The sequence below is a fragment of the Nyctibius grandis genome, chromosome 7, assembly GCF_013368605.1.
Source record: "Nyctibius grandis isolate bNycGra1 chromosome 7, bNycGra1.pri, whole genome shotgun sequence".
Taxonomy (NCBI): domain Eukaryota; kingdom Metazoa; phylum Chordata; class Aves; order Nyctibiiformes; family Nyctibiidae; genus Nyctibius; species Nyctibius grandis.
The window spans coordinates 3,367,568-3,389,944 of record NC_090664.1 but is presented as its reverse complement, the minus strand read 5'-3'; the positions used below and the strand labels follow the sequence as shown (position 1 = coordinate 3,389,944).

Here is a 22,377-nt window from a genome sequence, read left to right as displayed (position 1 = left end):
AGATAGTACTTTGTATTTGTGTACTAAGCTGATAAATTACCCTTATTGACAGAACTCATATGCAGGACCTGAAGGATGTCACTAACAATGTACATTATGAGAACTACAGAAGCAGAAAACTGGCAGCTGTTACATACAACGGTGTTGACAACAACAAAAATAAAGGGCAGCTAACAAAGTAAGTCCTTGATAAGGTTGTATGACATTTTAATCTTTTTGCTTTAGTGTTTGGTTTGGGTTGTTTGTTTTTTTTTTTTTTGTTGGTCGGTTTTGTGTATGTGTGGTGGGATTTTTGGTTTGGGGTTTTTTGGGGTGGTGGTTTTTATATTTATCCTCCAGTCAGTTGCCTCTTCCCTGGGTTGTGGTCTGAACACTGTACACTTCTCGTTTGCTCTAGGATTTGGGTTTTTCTGTTTCACTGGCAACTTCTATCGTTGCTTATCACGGCAGAGAAATTATTGCAACATCTTCATCTATTGTGAGAGGAGAGTTGCAGTGCAGGGGTTTTGGTTTTTATTGTTGCTGGGTTTTTTTTTTTAACCCTAATGTGTCATTTTAATGACCTCTGACAGCAAGTTGTTTGCCAACCTGATGAAGTTATTGGAAGATTTAAAAGTAGGCTCTACTGTATTCTGCATTGTGTAGCTACACTCTTAAGTATTTTTCCTGCTATGCATTTATCAACTGTATCAACAATAATTAGCGATTAAATAATTAATAGTGATACTCTTTTATTTGTACTATATTTAAATACAAATTTCTCAACCAAAATATAGGGTACTATTCCATTCAGCTAATGATATGCCAAATTACAGCTATTCTTTATGAAAAAGATCCCTGAAATTAGATGCAAATATCTGCTATTCCCATCTGTATGACAGCTACAAAGCCATTTTTCACTAAAGAAGAGTCTATTTGACACTACCTTAATGCTTCAAAAGTGGCTGTGAGGGAATGATTTAAGTGGACATGATTTAATTTCGTCTAGTGTGAACCTGCATGAGACTTCCCTGCTCAGCTTTGACAAAAAATATAATAGTATATGTCAGTTATAGCAACTCTTCAAAAATGTACTTAAATTTAGATAAAGGTTGTAGTGAGGTCAAGTCTTAAAAAGAATAGTCATCAAATATATGTGTATCCATAACACAGGGGTTACTTCTCACTGTCATGGGTCTTATCCCTGACTTGCATCTCAAGGGTTCTGAATGCGTGTAACAACTATAATAAAATATTTCTCAAGCTACACTTGTCCTCATAACAGTACAGTGTTGATGGTAGGGAGAAGGAGGAGTTTTAAGAACTGAAATTACTAAATGAGGTAGTCACTGTGCAAAAAATTGAGGGGGGGGACGGGACATGTAAGGTAGTTTGCACATTTGAGAACAGAACAGTGCAGGTGGGCACATCGGGGAAGAAAATGTGCTTGAGCACAAGAGCTTGAGCCAGCTTTCTCTTTGATAGTGTATTAATAGTAGCCCAGAACAGAAAATTCTGCATTTCCTCCAGCACTTCTAACTTACTGTTACTAGACTTTTTACTGTACTATTATTTGCTATTACTGTACTGAAAAGTGAAACTTTTTCATAGCAATTTTGGATATGAGAGGAAGTTGTTTTGATTTTTATTTTTTTTGTTGTTTAATACTATTTTTTATACCTTTCTAAATCTTAGTATGTTTTCCTCAGATTTAGGAACATCTTACTTTTAGTGATAACACTCACCACTTTTTGATTTGTGCCTGCTTAGGTTTATGTTAGTCTGCACCTACAGACTCAGTCTGTCACCTAATTTAAGTAAGGATTGGTGTTCTTTTTAAAAAGAATAACACAGTGATTTTTTAAAATTTTTTATTCCCATATTGCAAACATAACATTTACCAGAAGTTTTCAAAGCTGTTTTCCCATTGTCCATTCCCCCCCACAGTCAGTTGCTGATGCCATTGCCAAGATTCCTTTTTAGCTAGAATTCATGCTAAGAGGGTCTAGACTTACTCTGCTTTCTGAAGCATGCTTACTTCTGCATCTCCTGCCATCTCTTCTGTCCTACCTGAATATTTTTAGGTAAAAGTGCCTTTTGGAGCAGTTTTCTCCGTAAGAAATCTGTCGCTCAGAACACTGCAGCACTGCAGCTTGGAGGTGAATAAATACAACTGGTGCTCTTAGCTATCAGGTTTTCTTTTTTCCAAGAGAAGAAATAGATCATCCCAATTTGTTCGATTCAGCCATCTGAAAGATGGAAAAATCTAGTGGAAAACTTTTAAGAAATATTTTGAACCTTTCCTTATATTTTGTTCCTCCAAACATAGGGTGACTTAAGTAGTCTACAACTTGCAGTCTACAACTACCTGAAGGGAGGTTGTAGTGGAGTGGGAGTCATCCTCTTCTCCCGGGCAACTAGTGATAGGACAAGAGGACACAGCCTCAAGCTTTGCCAGGGGAGGGTCAGGTTGGACATTAGGAAACATTTCTTCTCAGAAAGGATCATTAGCCATTGGAAGGGGCTGCCCAAGGAGGTGGTGGAGTCACCATCTCTGGAGGTGTTTAAGAAAAGACTGGACATGGCACTTAGTGCCATGGTCTAGTTGACATGGTGGTGTCAGGGCAATGGTTGGACTCGATGATCCCAGAGGGCTCTTCCAACCTGGTTGATTCTGTGATTCTGTGAAGTACATAAATACAATTGTTGAATGCATGTGCTGCTCAGGAAGCAGCTGATGCTATTCTTGTCTTGTTACCTTTATCCATATGTCTAGTTGCAGCTTTTTTTTTTAAGGTTTAACATGCTTTTTTGGCTTCAATGTGTTTTCGTAGTTTTGAATCTAGCATAGTTGAAGCAGCATAGAAAGAATTTTCCTAATAACTGTATGTTTTTCTGGAAACTAATGGAAAGAGGGAAGATATTAACAGTTTATCTGTGCATCCCCTTGGGAATATTATGCTTGCCTTTTGAAAGAAGTGTTTGTGTCTCAAACCGGAGCAATATTTGACGTGTCCTCTGGTAATGTGATGCTTTCATGGGAGAGAGATGCCATATCTCTGTATGAGAATGGAGAAGCGCTCTGATGCTATCTGGTGGTACTACAAGCATACTGTTAAACACAGATACAACCTCTGGCTCTGGAAATTCCTCTTTTGTAATCTGGGGGGGGGTACACGGAAGAGATGTACATGATTTTTGCACTTTTCCCGAAGTATCTCCTACTGGCAGCTGTTGGAGACTGGACTGACCTTTTGTAAACAGCTGTATTTTTATGTTCTTAGCAGGTGTTTGTTTTTCGTGCAACTGTTAACATATTTCTTTGAACAAAAATGCAAATATGAAAACAAATAGATGTGCTACAAGTTTTAATAATACTGTGCAGATGGATCGAAGCAGTTTCTTCTGTCCAGTTGATAATTTTCTCTCCATTTTGTCTCCTTCGATTTGGTGAAGCTCTAATTGACTGTTCTACAAGTAACTCATTGACCTAAGAGCAATCCAAAGCATGTATTTTCCATGATTATGTAGCTTTTTTGTGCTTTAGGTTTAGTGTGTGATTTCTTCAAATTTTTAACATCATCCCATCCATTAAAAAAATAAAATGTCAAGGGTAGTTTTCACATATATGGATAACTTGTCTCTTCAAACTACATGGTAATTGTAATTTCACACGTGTACTACATGACGTGCAAAAACTGACATTTGCTCTGAAATTTAAAATTTTTAATTTGAGAAATCTTTTCAGTTTGCTGTGTGAAGCTGATACCTTCAGTGAGTTTAAAAGCAAAACCTCATTTTATTCAAAGTCGTATTGTACACTGTAAAGATGAGCCTTATCCATCCCCTGGTCTGTTCAATAACCTGTCACACAGGTAACAAAATACACAACGCACAGGTCCTTCTAACTGCTTAGCTTAGACTGCTTCTAACTCCTTTTGCCTATGTTCTTAGCAAATTCTGTGAAATGGTTCCACTGTTATTAAGCCCATCTTACTGTATGGTGAGACTTAAAATCAGAATCTTGTTTTCAGCATTTTTTTCCCCCTCCTGTAGTGGGGGTCAGCATCACGCCCTGGGGAGGTGACGTTGGAGCCGCGGGTGAGACCGGGTGCTCCTTTTGTAGCACAGGAACGGTCGTGGGGTTTCAATATAACTTCCTTTACTAGGTGACAATTTTTTTAAATGAACAGATAAGCCTCGATACGGCATTGGGTTCCGCAGACTTGTTTAAACAAGTGGTTGTTCGTGTCACTCAAATTTTTAGAATCGCTTTAAAAGCATCCGTATGCTAGGGAAGCGATTCCTGGAAGTATTTGCACATCAAACCTACATTAATATTTACGTGGTGTAGTGATTTACTAACTGAATTTGAAATAAATATAACGAGCTTTAACTAACAGTCTTTCCTTTTACTGTGAAAAATTTGCTTTTGGGGGAGCACAAAATTAGCTTTAGGAATCTATTAATAATGAATTTACTTTTTAAATTATTGCTTTTTGGTTTTGTGGTTTTATTTAAGCATGCTAAGCTAAGCCTCTGTATTTTTTGTTTTTTAGATTTGACACAGTTGAAGGCATGTAAGTGGTCATTTAAATTTTTCCAAAAAACTTAAAGACAAAATTTCTTTAAACACAAAGAGAGTTTCACTGTTTAATGTTTCAAATTTAAAACAATTTCCTGTTATCCAACTCTTGGCATTGGGTTTTTTTCCCTAGCAGTTTTTTTTTTTCTTCTGAAGCTGTGCTAATGTAAACTTTAGGAAGTTATAAATACTTTCAGTGACAAATATCTCTGTAAATCCCCATCCTCTTTAGAAACTCTTCGGCTAAGCCTCAAGACAAATTTGGTCAAATTTCAACAATAATGTGCATAAATGATTAAATTCCCCCAGCTTCTATCTATAGCTCCATCATGTTTATAGAGATGCTTATAAAGAATTAGTGGAATTTTCATCCTTATCTGTAAATTTACAACTCTTTGTTGGGCTGGGGAATTAGTTACTTGAATCTTTTCTGACCATGGTTTTATCCTACTACTGGCTCGCAGAGGTTCCACTTTGCGCCTATCTAGAATAATTTTTCATTTTTGCAGATTAATTTAGAGGGCTCTTCTAACACATGTCCTGTTAAATCAGTTAAATGTTTTATATCTCTGTTTAGTGGTTTGGTGTTTTTTTTCCTTTAGCTCTTTTTTTTGTTCAAGCCCCTTGTATAGTTTTATCCTGAAATACAGGGTGATGTGCATTTACCCACGTCACGTAGTTAAGACCTAACAAAACCAGTTGTGACCTGTGTTGTAAAGCTCTCAGCTGTAAATGCTCGCTAGTTTATCAAATTTTCTGCGCCCACTGATTTTTACCACTTTCTCAAACACAGCTCGCGTGATGTCCCCATTAGATTATTAGGTTGTCAACAGAAGGACGTTTCTGCTCCCCTCCCAAGTCTGTAGAAATGCAGCAATGATTCCTCAGTATTCAGATCTACTTTCTAGGTTAATTTTTGAAGAGCAGATACATTTGAGAACTTTACAGTTCTAAAAGGTAACAACAAGAAAATCCTCTTGTTTTGGCAGCTCGTTAGCTTCCACAAGTACTGCTACTCACCTCTTCTTTCATTTTCTTCTTGTTTTTGTGTATTATTGTCCTTCACCTGTGTTTAACCAATTTTTTTTCCTTGACAAAAGTTGCTAGCAGTTGGCCTTTTGAATGGCTAAAGTAAACTTTACACTGAAGATCAGTTTCAGTTCCGTGTGCTGTACAACATTTTACTCACCAAATCAAGCTTTGCAACTCTTAGTTCAGATTCAGATTTTTTTTTTTAATGGAAATGCCATTTTCTCCCTCCTTGCCACTCCAAATTGTCACCTTTAAAGCACCCTTAAAAATACTGGTATTTGAAGAACAAGTTCATATGGCCTTGAGTTCCTATGACATGGATTACTTTCACTGTAGGGTTAGTTGTTGAAAACGGGCAAGCAGTAAGGATAAAAGGAGCAGTTAGTAGTCAAAACATCTTATCTATGTCTGATACATAACCTCCATTCCTTCAGTAGCAAATTCTGAATCAAAATAGAGGTTGCTAATTATGTTTCAATCATCACTGAAAATTAGTAAACTCGTTCTCCTTTTAGAATGCTTTTTCTGCATGAATTGAATCAGAACAGGATTTTTGTTGTTGTTTTTTAAGAATTGGAAGGAAAAATACTATTTTTGATAGGGCTTAGGCTTGCCACCTCTAGGATTTGCTGGTCTGAGTGACTTTTGCCTACATTACAGTAGATATCCTCTGCTAGTTGACTTCAGTGTTTCCCTGTATATTCATTTCTTCATTTTTACCAACACAATAGTTAAAACTTTGTCATTTTTCAAAGCCATATATACTCAAAACTGAAACAAGGGGCCAGTCATTTGATTGCTCTTTGTTGAACAGCAGAAAAGTCTTACAAGACTCCATTTAGCAATCATCACTAGATCAAAATAATCCTGGTTTATTGGGTATTTAATGTGAAACTTGCTGTTTAAAACCTGTATCGCCATAACATGGAGAGCAAGCTTACACGGCTTTAAAAATTCAGCAGAATCCAGGAAAGAAGTTACCATAAAATGTATAGAAAAATTAAAAATAATGTACATTATTTTTATACATTAAGTTTATTAATAGCTTTCTAAAGGAAAATATTCCAGCTAACACTTCATGAAATACTGATGTTCAATTGCCTGAACCTTTTTTTTGTTGCAAAGTTGCTATCTCTTCAAAAATATGACCACAGCGTTCAACACAGTTGTAATGTTAACTTACACTTGGGCTCACTTTGAACAGTGAAGATTTAGAGAGGAAATGGGACTTTTGTCTGCAACACTCTAAAATTTTTGATATAACCATTAATTTTTGTATATATTTGAACGGGAAAGACAGACACCCTGAAGATCACTTGGAAGATGCTATTTTTTTGGTGGTTGTTGTAACTTTGATTTCCTCTCTTCCCGTGACCAGGTTCTACTAAAGACAGAAAGTCAAGAGTTTCTGTTAACCTAAATGTAATGTAAATCAGTTGTGGGGGAGGAAAAGATACTGACGAAATGTCTTTTTGAGGAAAGCTTTAACTAAACAGTTAATAAAATAATGCAAATTGAATTTAAGCTAGCGGTGCATACAGCGATGTTATTTATCTTAATGCCTCAGCATTTTTATCTTGTTTTTTACAGATGCCCTAATGTAACAGACAGCAAAAAAAGTTCTTACTAGCTAACTTCTTCTTCTGGATTTATGGCAGGAGCCCGTTGGCACAGATGGAGGAGGAAAGGAGGGAGCACGTAGCCAAAATGAAAAAAATGGAGATGGAAATGGAACAGGTGTTTGAGATGAAAGTCAAAGAAAAGGTTCAGAAACTGAAGGACTCTGAAGCTGAGGTAATCAAAATGTCTTAAACCCCAATGTGCTTGAGGAGGAACAAGTGTAGGGATGGCTCTTTTTGCCAAGACTCTGTAACATAGCCTCTGTCTAGGAATTGATTCCATAGTTAGATTTTATGTTTAAAGACAACTCTTTTATTCTTTCTCAGCTTGTTGTCTTTGCTGAAATGATATAAGCAAAGACAAAATGTAAAAATTAAAATGTAATTTTAATGTTCACATGCATTCTCTTTTTATTTTCGCAGTCACAGGATGTTAAAATACTCCTTAACTTTCTTACTCACCATATTTTTCTCTCTCTTCTTTGGAATATTTTATGCCTGTTTTCTTCCATGTGCTTTAAAAAGTTCTTGAGACTTTTCATGGTTTACATAAGCTAATGTAGTAATGGTAATTTGCTTTGCAGATTAAAGAAGCATTTTGGGAATTTGATGTGATTCATCTGTATTTTCGACTAGAAAATTAGTCGAAAATTAATTTTAAATTTTGAGAAGGCAGCTTTTTGCAAGAAGCCTAATAGAGAAGTTCAAAACTGTCAAAGTTCCTTAAGAAAGTTTGGCTCCAAATTTGAGGGAAAGCGAGGAAACTTGGAAGGGTGGTTGAAATGCTTGGCAGCCTAGGCATCGTGAGAAGCCAAGGCAGACTGGATCAGAGTCAATCTAGATTTTTTTTTTCTTTTGGAGAAGAGAACAGCTAAGAATATAAATGCTAAGATACATCAGTATTAAAGCTAGATGTTTCATCTGCATCGTGTTGTTTAATTAGTCACTGGATTTATCCTTCCTCAATTTCTGTCTCAAATATTTTTGATCCCACTTATACTTCTGGCCTCCACACTCTCCTTGTCACATGAAAAACAAACCAACAAAAATCTTTTTGTTTTTCACGTACTGCCTCATGACTTTGACTCGAGTGCATCCTGTGATATCAGTTCTTAAATGTTCATGCAATTAATTCTTTTTTTCCTTCACCATTTGTGACTTTGTAAACTTCTGTTGTATTTCTCTAGATGTAGAAAAGTAGGCAATAGTGCTGAGCATAAAGCATTTTAAAAAAACAGTAAAAGGAAATATGTTTTGAAGGGTTTGTGTAACACAGGGACTTGCAAGAGAGAAAGGAGAGGTAGTTTTATTTAACTCAATTCAAAATCGTGTTACACCAAACAAAAAGAATCACTTTTCCTAACTGTCTCCATGCTCACGTGCAACATGTTTGATTGTCACTGTCCCATCAACTTGCGGGAGAGACTTCTTATACTCTTCTGTCAGTGTAGATAGTTCGCTTCAATAATAATAATAATAGTAATTAATTTAATTACTGAATAACTTAATCCACTTAATAATAATGTTTTCCTAAATAGATCCTTAATATAGTTAATACCATAGGATGAAAACAATGTTTGGGGTTTTTTTCCCCACACAAAGTCAAAGGTGCTGCTAATTTATGCATTACTGATAAACGCTCTGCAATTTGCTTCTTAACATTTGCATCAAATATGAAAGTATTCTTGAATTTCCTCTTACTTGCCACGTGTAGCTGCTTACAACTCCTGTTTGTAACTCGGGCAGCGTTTGGGGTGTTTTCTGTTAGCTCTAAAATGAAGCTATGGGACAAATACCCTTTTTGTTTCTGTTACTGGCCATACCTGTAACCTCAGGGTTATACCTTTGGTCTAAGAGTTACTTTCTCTGAAGAGAAAATATACTACTGTATTTTCTTGCATTAGCATAGTTGCCGATGTTTGTTACTACAGTCCAGAAGTTCTGTGTTTTCTGTACTTACTGACTCTGCTCATAACTTTTTCTATAGCTGCAGCGACGCCACGAGCAAATGAAAAAGAATTTGGAGGCACAACACAAAGAATTAGAGGAAAAGCGTCGCCAGTTTGAGGACGAGAAAGCAAACTGGGAAGCTCAACAGCGTATTTTGGAACAACAGAATTCTTCCAGGTAAACTGGAGTCTTGTCCTGCAGTTCACAGTAAATGTTCTGTGGCTTTCTTGCTTCAGCAAAAGGCAATTTCTGTGATGATAATGGTCAGTGGTATTTGACCACTACGAAGTATCACTTAAAAGCCAAGAAAAATCTTGAACTGCTTTTAGTTACAGTTGAGCATGTATCAGAAATATCGGGAAGATTATTAGCTTCTAAAGCAGGTTTTGATCTGCAAAAACACCCTATCCATACATAACTAGATCTATCTAAAAAAAATTCTATTTGAAAGCTGGATTGCATCAAGCATGTGAGGGATAAAGAGTTAAAGCTTTGAGAATGAGTGTGTTTAATTCTCCTAATTCATGGAAGGGGAATTATAGTGATAAATGCATTGCTTGACTTTCATATATGTGCTGCATAATTTTCATTATATATATATATATATATATAAGAAAAATATACAGTAAATTTTCATACATTGTATTGCAACCACTAAGGCTTTATAAAATGCATATTTTAAGATATACATAATAGTAATTTTTTTTTTTAATCAGAACATGCATTCGTTATTTAACAAACTTTTTTTTACTATCATTTTAGAACCTTGGAAAAGAATAAGAAGAAAGGGAAGATATTTTAAATGCATCATTTTGACCACCAGTTATGTATTAGTTGCCAATATGCCAGCCTGGACATCAGTGTTTGTTGGATCCATTTGACCAATTTTGCACCAGTTGTATCCATAGTAATGGATTTAACAGCATGACACATTTTTGTTAATTTTGATGGAGAATGAGATGCCTTGAATTGTCTAGGGTGTTGTGTACTTGGAAAAGTAACAGCTCTAAATACCTTTCTTTTTTCCTTTTTTTTTTAAAAAAAAAAACAGCTGTCATTTTAATGCAGAAGAAAACATTTTACTGTTGTACAATCATGTTCTGGTGGTTTGACGGTTTACAGGATATTAAAGTTCAAGGACTCTAGACGGTTTTTGGTGAGGATAAATTGCCATAATATGATGCAAACGATGCTTCTCATTATAATCCAATTCCATTCAGTGCAGCATATACAATAATGTAATTTAGTCTAACACAGTTGACCCTATTTTTGACACTTCCATTGTTTAAAAGTACACATGGAAAACCAAAAGTTGTAGGCTTACAGTGCACCTAAGCTTTTTATAACAACCCTTTTATGTTTTGGATTCTTTAAATATATACTATTCTCATTTAGTAACTTCTTTAGCCAGAAGGATCTCATTACTGCTTCATTTTTTGTAATAACATTTAATTTAGATATTTTTCCATATATTGGCCCTCCTAAATAGAATATAGCTTCTTTCATATGGTAGGAACCAGTGAGTAAAACTTTCCTTTAACTCCCTTTTTACATTTTATGGTAAGTAGCAGGAAAGCACATTTATAGGTCATTTCTAGGCAAAATTGTGGAGTTAACTACCGACCTGTTTCTACCTGTGTGCAGTCTGTCTTTATTTTACTAGAAATGGGAATACGGCCTCAAGAAGAACACCACCATTTCGCATTTAGCTGTATTCATATACTGCATTTCTGTATTTTTGTTTGTATTGTAAAAAGTCGCATAATAAACAATGTTGTGATGTAACACGCTGCTGTGTCAGAAATCTTAAAGGAGTTCAACAGCCCAGGACTTCTGGGAAGTGTTTGAGCTTTTTCTCTTCAGTCCAAACTTGATTGATCTGTGTCTTTGATTTGTCCAAGGAATTAGTTTAAGGTATAAAAAATGCCTGTGGATTGTGGAGTTGTTAGAAAATGCAGTTTTGGTGGCTGTGCTGTGAGTTGGCAAAACAAGGACGTGTCTCGCCCAGAGGAGGGCACCAAGCGTCCGCACGCTCTGTGCTGTGGCCCACGAACTCGTGCCTTCTGCAAGGTTTTGTGTGTGTTTAGTGAGGTTGGTGTAAAGCATTTGCAGCCTCTTCCTGTTAGTCTGTAAGTTATTAAAAAAAAAAAAAATTAATGGGGAATTTTAATGTCTGTCTTTGCCTGTGAAACAATGAAGAGTGGCTCGTGTTTTGCATGTGTCACCTGTATTACCCCTGCTATCACTCTGTTCATTTTTCTTTTACATGCGTTGTGCTTATCAGAAATACCATTTATTCAGCTAGCTTCCCAAAGAAATGAAGACATTTTCGGTACTCTATATAAAGGCCTCCATATAACTCATTTCAAATATACCTTCTGTCTCTCTTCAGAGAAGACAGAGTGGATATCGCTTTCCTTTGCAAGCAAACAGAATTGCAAACTCTGATCTTTTAATACGTGACGGAGGATGTACACTGCCTGCGTCTGCCCCTCACCCGCTCAGCTTTCAGTTTAATTCAATAAATTGATTAATGTAAAGAACAGGTAATAGTTACCACCCAGGACAGAAGCTGCAGGTTCTGAATTGCTTTTAGGACTCCTCAAAACTCGGGATATACAGTCTGTGGATGTGCGAGTGCTTTAGTGCTCCCATTGGCTCTGAAACAGATTTCATTTGTCAGGAAACTTGTTTTAATCATGCTTGTCTCTCCCCACTTCTGTTCTCTATCCTCCCACACACACACACTTGGGATAATCAGAAACCAGTATAAGCTCTTGTTAGATCTTTTGTGTGAGGGCACATAGATATTCTACAACATAGCATTTGTATTTGAGTGAGAAGTTAAAGCTTATAGAAATCAAGCGTTCTGAGTTCTCTTCTGAATTGGCACATTGTCCATTTGGGAGGACTTTTGTTGCCTCTTAACTTGTTTCTTAAATGCTTTGGCTTTTTATGGTAAGTTTGGTCTGCACCAGAAGAGTATGAGTTTGTCAAAAATCAGAATTCTTTTTCAGACTTTCTGTACTCTCTAGTTGTGGTGGGTTTTTTTATTTCAAAAAAAAAAAAAATTGAGAACCGGAGGCGTGAACCTGTGCGGCTTGCAAAGTCTATAAGCTAAAGAGGTACTATGATACAGCCCAGGATTTTTTTTTTTATTGCACTGAATAAATCATAATTTAAATGTGTTATTTCTGTAAAGTCAAAATTCATTTTACTTGCTAATAAATAGCACTTAAATGTCCCTGTATTTATGTCACAAAGAACGGGCAGCAGAGGTTTTGTGGTGTGTGTGCTAGTTGGTGAGAAACCTGTTGCATGCAGGTATCTCTGGACAGTACTGGGCTTGTCTCAGTGACCAACTGGTGCCCTTTCTGACTCCTCAAAAGGCCACATGTTGGACCTCTTTGAGTTCAGGTGACCCTGTATCTCCAGGGTACTCCTTGTGGTCAGGCTGCTCGAGCAATACTAAAACCATTCCTCAATTTAGCACCCCAGCGAGTGAGGCAATCTACATTTCCCCTTCATAACTTCCAGGGTAAGGATAAAGAAGAGGTTCTTAATTGTTTGAGGATTGGTTTTATCTTCATTGATTCAAGAAACCCCTAAATCTGATTTAAATATAAATAGCTTAAAATATTAACGCTTTTAAAGGTTTCAGTACAAATAAATCAATATGGAAATGAAGAGTTGGGCTGGATTGCCAGTTCATGCTTCGGAAATAAAGTGTAGCCGAGCTTGTGGAGCAAACCAGTATATTAAGGGTTCATCTTCCTACTTGTGCAGCATTGTCAAGCTTCGGTGGTGAGGACAGGTGGGTTAGGTGCCCACGGTAAGGATATGCTTTTCCCCGAGGGCTGGCTGCTGAGGTTGCTTTTGCATGTAGTTCTTGGGTTTCCTGCCGCCTTAACCTTGATGTTTCCAAGACTGTCTTAATGCAGGTTATGCTTCTCCACTGCCAGCATCTCCATTTCCTGACCTTGCGCTGTTGAAGGCTCAGCAGTTATTCCCTTCTCCACAACCCATTCCTGCTTCATCCTGTGTTCTGTGGAGTACCTGTTTTGCCGGCTGGCTGGTGGGTTTGGTGGCCAGCTGTCAGGATAGCCTGCCCCCGACACCAGGCTCTGCTGTGTTGCTCGGTCTGGCATGAGCTGCCCATCCCAGCCCCTTCAGGACCAGAGCACTTTGGAGGCTTTGCACTGTGGTGTGGGTTTGCCCGCCCCTGCCTTCCTGTTGCCACATGGTTGCTTCTCCCAGGAACTACTCAGCTGCTGCTCTTGGCAGCTTCCTTTGCTTCTAATTAGTCACGAATGTTCATCTTTAGAAACGTGTGCTATAGCCTGGTAAAAATGGCAGAGGTCTTCTTCAGAGGGTGCCAATGGGATTCCTCCCCCACACCCTCCAGATCTAACCACCTGCTATGCTGGAACAAAGCACTGTTCCTATCGTCTTGGTTTGCTGATGCGGGTTATTGGCCATCTTTAGCTACGGACAGCAGCGAGACAGCACAGTAAACAGAAGGTCTTTCCCTTCCTATGGTCTCACAGCTGTGAGATCAGAGAGTTGGATCCCTTCATCAGGTATCCACAGCTGCCTGGGACATCCCAGGAGGGCATCTGCGCTGTGGGACCTGCAAGCGGGCTGGGAAATGCAAAAAGCAGCCATGTTGCCATGACCAGGGCAGGTGTATATAGTTTATCAAGATCAGCAAGGGGCAAGAGGAATCCCTTTGCTGCTCTCAAGAGCTTCTCATTTAGATACCTTGAAAATAATTGGCTCCTCTCCTTTGGGAGCTGCCGAATCGCTTCTCCCCAGGCTCGACCCATCCATGTGGTTCTCACAAGGCAGGCACGATGGAGAAGTTCTGAAATCTTTGCTGATCTGATCTTCTCTTATGCCTGAGGAGACATTGTTAAAATTCAGAAACAATTTGATACCGCCGCCTTCTTCCCAGCAAAAGCAGCCCTGGCCTGTGGGCATTAGCAAAGATTAAGTGGAGCAAGTATGAGAATACCAACACACCACTGGTTCCTCGCTTAGAGGAAGGCTTTACTTATGTGCCAAGTCTGAGAATCGTGGTGACAGTCTTCAGGCTTCCACTTGGCCAATAAAGGCCTTTGAGAACTTGGGAAAGTCACCTAAATTGCAGTAGTCTTCAGCTTTCCATCTGGAGAACAGAAATTCTGATCTCCTTGCAGAAGCAAAAAATACCTTTCTTGCAGGGGATGACGGCAGGGTCTTGTCGAAATGGATGAAACGGGTTTGGCCAGCTTCGGGGGCTGAGTGTCCTGGTGAGCTCCTCTCCTTCCTTCTCTGCTGCTGCTTTGGTGGTTTTAGACCCTGCATGGAGCTAGTTCAACTCCCAGAGAACTAACCAATTACAGAAGTAAGTAGCAGCATAGTTTCATCCTGCCCGGAGACCGTACAGAAGGTAACCAGAAAGTAGGTTCAGACTGAACGAGCGTGATTCCCAAGGCTTTGCAGCTCCATTCCCCCCAGGACTGTGCATCAAACGCCGGTGGGGTTTCTCCCCTGGCCCCACGGATGGATGTAGCATTATCACCACGTGCTGTCCCTTCCCAGCCACAGCGCTGGTCTGGCTGCTCAGCCCTGTCCCCAGCTCTGGCCTGCTGTCCCAGCACCACGACTGCATCTGCAGCTGAGAGTTTTTCCAGACGGTTGTAATGAACAAATCTTTCCCCGGAGGCGTTTCACCAGGGGGAACAGCAACCCCATGCTGCTGCTTCGTCAGCTCTGTCTGCAGAGCAGCCCCAGCTGGTTTTGCTTTGTTTCTCCCTCCTGCCAAGCCGCTCTCTCGCAGAAATGTGGGCTTTTTTTTTTTAAACCTCTACAAAATGTGTACGCTCTAATCCTCAGCACTATGACCCGATTCTTTGAATTGCAAATAAGGGCAACAGTTCAACCCCTGTTCCTAGTCGGTTTAGCTTATGCACTTTTTTCGTTCTCTAAAAATAATTTTAAAAACCCCTTCTGTGATTCTCTCTTGAATTTGCTTTTGGGTGCCCAAGGTTTGGCCACCCCGGATCCTCATCGTCCCTGAAGACTTGCACCTTGTATTAAGAGGCACCAGGGAAGACGTGGCAGTTGAGTTACCTCCCCTGGGCTCCTCTGAAGGCTTTGCAGGTGATGTTTGCTTGCTGTAGGAGCCCACCTGATTTGCGAACCTGATTACAGTGAAGAAACTGCAGGGAAGGGAGTGTTTCGTGGTCCATTGTGTTTGCCAGCAGTACGGTGGAAGAGAAGTTGCTGACAGCTGAGTTACAAGCACAAAAAAAAGCTGTTAGTCCCTGGAACACGCCGTACTACCCCCCTCCACCCACCCACCCCCAACCAGACTTACTGGGCTAAAAAATAGTTCAAAACCCAGAAATGACCCAAACGCCAGGAAAACTAATGTCTGCCCATGTTTAAGCAGCAGGTGGCAACATCTTCTGCCTGATGAAATTCGACTTCTGGTTTCACAAAGGGTTTATATTTTCTTCTCCTGGAGCAGGAGAAATCTCAGGCTCTGTTTGCAGCCTCTGCCTTTCTCAGGAGCACCTTGCCAGTGCCTCCAAGGGAAAGTCTTCAGGAGCGCAGTGGGGAAGCACATCGAATACAGAGCTATGGCTCCTGTTTGGAGAAGGTGGTTTTTTGCCCCTCTTGGTCAAACGGCTTTGACTGAGCACAATCTGAAGTGAGGCAGTGGTACGTGAGGGCGGGCAGGAATGCTTCTGTGGGTACTGACAAACGCTTTCCCTACATGGTGACTTTGGTAGGTTTGGGGAAGAAGCAGAAAAAAAGCTTTCCCTGAATATGGCGACGTGCGTGGGTGTGCGTTTTAATGGCTTCTCAAATGGGCAAGTGAGAAAAACATCTCCACTTTCCCATTCCCAGCATTTCCCTGCAGGGCAGCTTGGTGACAGCTCGCCTCCGGGACCTTCCTCCTCCTCCTCATCCAGCCCTTGTTTCCCCAGTCTCCTGCTTGCCTTCCCCATGTCCGTGCCTTGCTCCTCCAGCCCTGGCTTCTCCTCCTGTTCCTACAGCGACTGTGGGAAAAGACCTCATGGGGCTGCCCCTGCCCCAGACCCCCCTTGGCCTCATGCCCCCGTTGCCACTGTCCTGCCCTTCTCCTCCACCTCCCCATCATCCCCTCCTGCCATTCACCTCTCCTCTTCCCACCATGCTTGCAAAAGCTCCTTGTACTGAGGTTTTTGTTGCTCCAGCGAGCAAGGGGATAGCGAGGCAAAGCCACCCGGTAATTGTGCTGGGTGAGCAGCGTTCAGCTCCTGAAGTCTTGTGTGGGCCTTAATGGGTCGCAAACAAAACGCTTTGAATATGAATTCAAGTTTTACCTTGAAATATCCTGGCACCCTGTTGATGTCGCAGCAGTTAGACCTGAGGTAGCTGGCTCCACCAGGTGTGGGTCCCCGCCTGTACCACCATCCTTGGGACCACAAACTCGTAGCTAGCCCACAGCTGATAACTGGGGCGTCTTTTAACCTCAGCATCTGGAAAAGCTGCTGTAAAGCTGTTGAGCCCCTTCCCTGTTTGTTTCCGTGTGCTTCACCCACTGCCTTGCTCAGCCTCAGACTGGTGGGATGGGGAAGGGAGACTGAGCCCAAAAGGGAGAAGGCTAAAGCTAATTTCTAAACAGGAGCTGCTTAAAGAAGCCTAAAATTATGGCACTCCTGGCACAGGAGGATACAGGCAAAGGGCCCAGGGTCCAGAGTGAGTGGTTTAATAGTATGATTTCTAATTAATCAAAGAGAACACCAGTTAAATTCTTCACAGAATCACAGAATGTTGGGGATTGGAAGGGACCTCGAAAGATCATCTAGTCCAATCCCCCTGCCGGAGCAGGATTACCTAGACCATATCACACAGGAACGCGTCCAGGCGGGTTTTGAATGTCTCCAGAGAAGGAGACTCCACAACCTCTCTGGGCAGCCTGTCCCAGTGTCCAGTTACCCTCACTGTGAAGAAGTTTTTCCTCGTATTTATGTGGAACCTCCTGTGTTCCAGCTTGCACCCGTTGCCCCTTGTCCTGTCAAGGGATGTCACGGAGAAGAGCCTGGCTCCATCCTCATGACACTTGCCCTTTACATATTTATAAACATTAATGAGGTCACCCCTCAGTCTCCTCTTCTGCAAGCTAAAGAGACCCAGCTCCCTCAGCCTCTCCTCATAAGAGAGATGTTCCACCCCCTTAATCATCTTTGTGTCTTAATTCTTCTATGTGCTGCCTTCACCTTACATCTGTTGTCCTTCTGAGGCATACTCAGTCTCTGCTGTCCAGGTCTTCCATGTCTCTAGCCAGCAAAAGCAAGATGTTCACACGTATAAAGCGTGAGGTAGCTGGTGATATCCAAAAATGCAGTGATTTTAAACAAACCACCACCACCAACAACAAAACAACCCCCAAAAAATCCCCAACCAAATCCCCTTCTGACTGTAGTGCAATTCTGTCTGGTACTTCCAGATTTCAAATCTGTGAGTAGCTGCTTAGGATGAAGAAGATGAACTGCTGTGTGGAATGGTGCAAAATCTACGTAGTGAGGTTGGGCTGTAAAAAAAACAGAGAAAAATATTCTGTAAAAAATATATATACTGTAAAGTCATCTTCTTTGGAGCATTGATGGATAATGTTGAAGGCCAGAGGTAAAGTCACATCGTTTTGAATGTGGAGGAACTAACAAAATAAGGGAGCCTGTCATGGAGAAAGAAGCAGCCAGAAAATTAAGTCGGATCACAAGATTTTGGTATAACAAAAGATCATCTCTGTAGCTGTGCAGACAGTAAATGCTAGCCCAGAAATTCCTGGAAACTGCAGAAGAGACAAACAGGATGCTGATTTAAAAGACACTAAAATATTTCTGCCTGTAAAGACAGATGGTCAACAGCAGAGGCATGAAAGCCTGGGGGATTTCATTTGATATGGCTGAGGAGGCCAGTTCATTAAGTCACGAAGTGATTATAAGAAGTGGAGCTCGTTACAGGCATTGGCAATAGGCACGCTTCCACTTTCTAGTTCATCTTCAGCTCTTGTCATGGACGTAGTTCTGGCATGTGTTTCGTATTACTCTTTGATCAGTTTTCCACTATCCTCAAACTCCTCCTTTTAAAATCGGCTCTTACCATTAAAGTTGTTCTTCCTAAATACCGGGTTTACGTGTCTTCCAGTCTTTCCATCTACAAGGACCATCCCCAGCCACACGAAGCTGGGGAAATGCAGTTGCATGGAGAAAGCAGGCAAACAAATCATCCCATTTACTTAGAAATTTAATTTTCCATGACCAGAAAAGGCATGAGCTTCACACCTGCTCCTGCCTACTCGATGATTTCAGTTCCTCTTCCAAGTGCTCTTCCTGCACCACAATTTGTAATCCACAGTCCTGGCGGCAGCTGCAGCTTGGTCCAGATGGATGTGATGGTCCCATTTGGTGGATGTCTGGAGGAGCTGGATCGAGTCTGGGCTTACGGCAGAGAATATGACCCCCGCACGCCCGCCTGAGCAGCAGGGCTGCACGTGCGCTCAAGGGCACGGAGAGGGCTGGCTGCTGTCTGTAACCTGTGGAAGGTCCTGGAGATCAGGGGAGGTCCCAGTGACCAGAGAAAGGCAAGTGGCTCACCTGGCTTCAAAAAATGCTGAAAGGACCCGTATGCGATTCAGCGAGGGCAAGTGCCAAGTGCTGCAGGTGGGAAGGATTAACCCCTGACAGTGATGTTGGGGAGGGGCTGGCTGGGGAGCAGCTCTGTGGGAAAGGCCTGGGGGTGGTGGGACAGGAGCTCAGCGTGAGCCCCCAGCCTGCCCTGGCAGTGATGGAGACCAGCAGCATCCCACTCCTATGGGCAGGAGCACGGCCCGTAGGTCGAGCGAAGGGGCTATCCCTCTTTACTCGGCACTCGTTAGACCACGTGTGGGTACTGCATCCCCCCCAGTACCTGATGGATGTCAATGAACTGCAGCGAGTTCAGGGAGGCCCCAGGGTGGCTGTGCAGGTGCCCAGGAGGCTGTGCGGGCTCTGTCCCTGCAGGTGTTGCAGCCTGGTTGGATACAGGCTCAGGTACTCTGAGCACCCTGCTCTGAGCTTTGAGTGGGAGGTTGGACCAGAGACCCCCCATGGTGCCTTCCCACCTGAATTATTCTGTGCCCATCGGGCAGCTCCAGTGGCAGGGGAAAAGACAAAACCCTGAACTAAACTGGTCTGAAATCCACAGCCACGTGGAGCACCCCAGACTGGTGAAAGCATCACCAAAGGCCAAGAAGGGACCACCTGGCAGTGTTGCTTCTGCCCTTGTGTGCACTTAAAAGAAATTAAAACCACTCCGAAAATGTAACTACCTTATAAAGGTATCTCGTGACTCAGAAACAAGGATTTTTAATGCTGCTTAAAGTGCTAATCGAGATAAATGTCTCCAAAAGAGCAAGTTGTTCTGTGCGTCTTTATTTATGTGAGCTTATGTAGAGATACTCTGTGCTTATATATGGGATAAAAAAAGCTGGCCCTGGTTTTGCACAGTGAACAGGAACGTGCCTCGGCAGCTGGTGTCCCCACCGGCCGTGGCCTCGTCCCATCACTGAGCCGGGTTTCTTGACCTCCTGGGGTAGCTCTCAGCCTTTTCAGGTAATTGCCTCATTACCAGCAGGTTCCCGGGGGAGGTTTGCTCACGTTTGCTGCTGCTGTTCCTCCCGTGCCGCTGCAATGCCTCGCAGGTGACCGACCCAGCAGCAACCCCTGGGAGGGTGATGTCCTTTGGGGAGGCCAGAGCCACAGCTGGAAGAAGAGTGTGGGGTGGATGAGTGCAGGGTCCCTCCTCCCCAGAGCAGCCCCTTGGGCGCAGGGAGAGCGCAGATGTTCAGACCCGCCAGCATCCACCAGCCGCATCTCGGGGTCTTTACGTCACGGCGTCTGAGCGGCGCTTGTGCCTAATCCCCGCGGAAAGGCGGCTGCGTTGCCAGATGTTACAACTCCACTGACCTAATTCGGGATCTGGGGGCCAGCGCCTGCATCTCCTGCCACTACATGCCTTTGTAAAAAGTCCCTCTCCACCTTTCCTGTAGCCCCTTCAGGTACTGGAAGGTGCTATAAGGTCTCCCCGGAGCCTTCTCTTCTCCAGGCTGAACAGCCCCAGCTCTCTCAGCCTGTCTCCATAGCAGAGGTGCTCCAGCCCTCTGAGCATCTTCGTGGCCTCCTCTGGACTTGCTCCAACAGCTCCATGTCCTTCTTATGTTGGGGGCCCCAGATCTGGACGCAGGACTCCAGGTGTGGTCTCAAGAGAGCGGATTAGAGGGGCAGAATCCCCTCCCTTGACCTGCTGGCCACACTGCTTTTGATGCAGCCCAGGACATGGTTGGCTTCTGGGCTGCAAGCATGCACTGCCGGCTCGTGTTGAGCTTCTCCTCAACCATCACCCCCAAGTCCTTCTTCTCAGGGCTGCTCTCAATCCATTCTCCGCCCAGCCTGTATTTGTGCTTGGGATTGCCCCGACCCACGTGCAGGACCTTGTACTTGGCCTTGTTGAATTTCTGCATGAAAACCGAGTTGGACAAGGGAAATGCATGTGAGGGTCCCAGTGGCTGTCTGGGAGGGATTGGTCCCTCAGTGACCCCCCCCCAAGTGTGGTTTTCTCTGTCACACAAGGGAGGGTAGAGGCATGGGGACAGGGAGGCTGGGTTTGGGGTGCTGAGCGCTGCTGAAGGTCCATCACCCTGTCTCTCACTTGCTGGTTTTTGGCCAGCTCTACATCTGGCTGTGTCTTCAAGAGCCTGACTGAATCTGCGTGGCCAAAGAGAGTGCTCTGAATTCGCGAGGTTGGCTGAGAGCAGGGTAAAGGCAGGGCTGGACCAGCCTCCACTGGTCTAGGACACCAATGCTTTATATGAGAAAGGGTGTTTTAATGGTCAGAAAAGGTCTGAACAGACTCGTCCCATGCATATAATATTTCCAAGGAAATAATGTAGTGGGGAAAAAGCTGGTTTTTTTTCCTCATGGGGCAGGGTGGGGCAGGGGGGGAGTCTCTGCCCTTCCAGAGCTCTGGTGCTCTGCACCATCCCAATGCAGCATATCAATTTGGGACCCCCCCCTAGGAAATGCCTGGGGATGAGGGGGAGCTTGCCCTGCCCCGGAGGAAAGATGCTTGGCAAATGCAGAGGAACAAAAAAAAAAAACAAGGAAAAATGAGGGATGCCACACGCATTACAGGCAAAGTCTGGGAGTAAAAGCTTGGGAAAAATCTTTTACATAGGAAAGCGAGCGCGCTGCAGGATTTCTTTCCTGTTGTATAAACAGCCTTTCGTTAACCACGAGCTTAATCCGCCTTTATTTCGGTTGTAATTACTTTCTAACAATACTAAAATGAAGATGGCAGGAGAAGGAAAGCCAGTCTCCGATATAAACGGTGGGTGAGAGCAGGCAGAAGGACTCGTGTGATCCCACTCTGACGAGCCGCAGGAGCTGTCGTAGGCAACTGGGCCTTCCCGCAGGCCCCGGCGCGGCGCGGCCTTGGCTTTGCTCATCCCCGGCTTCCTGCAAACGCTTCCTCTGGCTGCTTGGAGCCCGGCAGCGGCCCTGTGCCTCCCCGGTATAAATGCAAGCGGATTTGGTAGGTGCCTGGCCAAAAAAGCACCGAAGCAGCTGGGCTGTGCTGAGACCTCAGGCTCGGCCATCAGCAAGAGGCATTGCCTCTCACCAGTGCTGCCCAAAACCAGTAATGGCTCTTGAACCCCCCGGAGTGATGCTGGCGTATCTTCTGTGGTTGCTTTCCCAGGCCCAACAGGGAGCACGGAGCAATGAGGAGCGTTGGGAGGCTGATTTATCAGTAGTCAGCTTCTCGTTAACTCCTGGAAAAGGCGCTTGGCCCCTTCCCCAGCCAGGGAAGGCAGCAGGGCTGCAGCCAAGGAAACATCACGATGAACGCTGTGTCCTTGGCAGCTCTGGAGTTTGAGTTTCTACCTTAGGAAGGCATTAGCCTGTGAAAAATGCTGCTCCTCACACGGGGAAAAAGGTCTCTTCTCCCAGCTGAGGTGGCTGAGATACCCATAACGGGGAGACAGCACCCCAACCCCGCTCTGCACTTCGACGTGAGGTCTCCCAGCAGCACTCACTGGTGTTATCTCAGCTAATGTGCAAGGATGGGGGAAGCCAAATAACTTAAAAAAATCTCTATCTACATGCTGTGCGATGTCAGCTTGCCACCCTCCCAGAACAG

The 22,377-nt window shown here is 42.9% G+C and overlaps 1 protein-coding gene across 2 annotated transcripts in view; it reads left to right on the top strand.

Moving 5' to 3' along the window:
• The window catches only part of SEPTIN7 (septin 7), a 64,186-nt gene extending 53,236 nt beyond the window's left edge, over positions 1–10,950 (top strand). The window contains exons 9-13 of one of the 2 annotated variants that reach the window (XM_068404642.1): positions 53–178; positions 4,539–4,559; positions 7,255–7,390; positions 9,203–9,342; positions 9,928–10,950. In XM_068404642.1, the coding sequence (XP_068260743.1) occupies positions 53–178; positions 4,539–4,559; positions 7,255–7,390; positions 9,203–9,342; positions 9,928–9,967 (463 nt within the window). In that variant the 3' untranslated portion in view covers positions 9,968–10,950. The remainder of the gene's footprint in view (positions 1–52; positions 179–4,538; positions 4,560–7,254; positions 7,391–9,202; positions 9,343–9,927) is intronic. The other variant, XM_068404643.1, reaches the window with a different exon arrangement.
• The last annotated feature ends 11,427 nt before the right edge of the window (positions 10,951–22,377 follow it).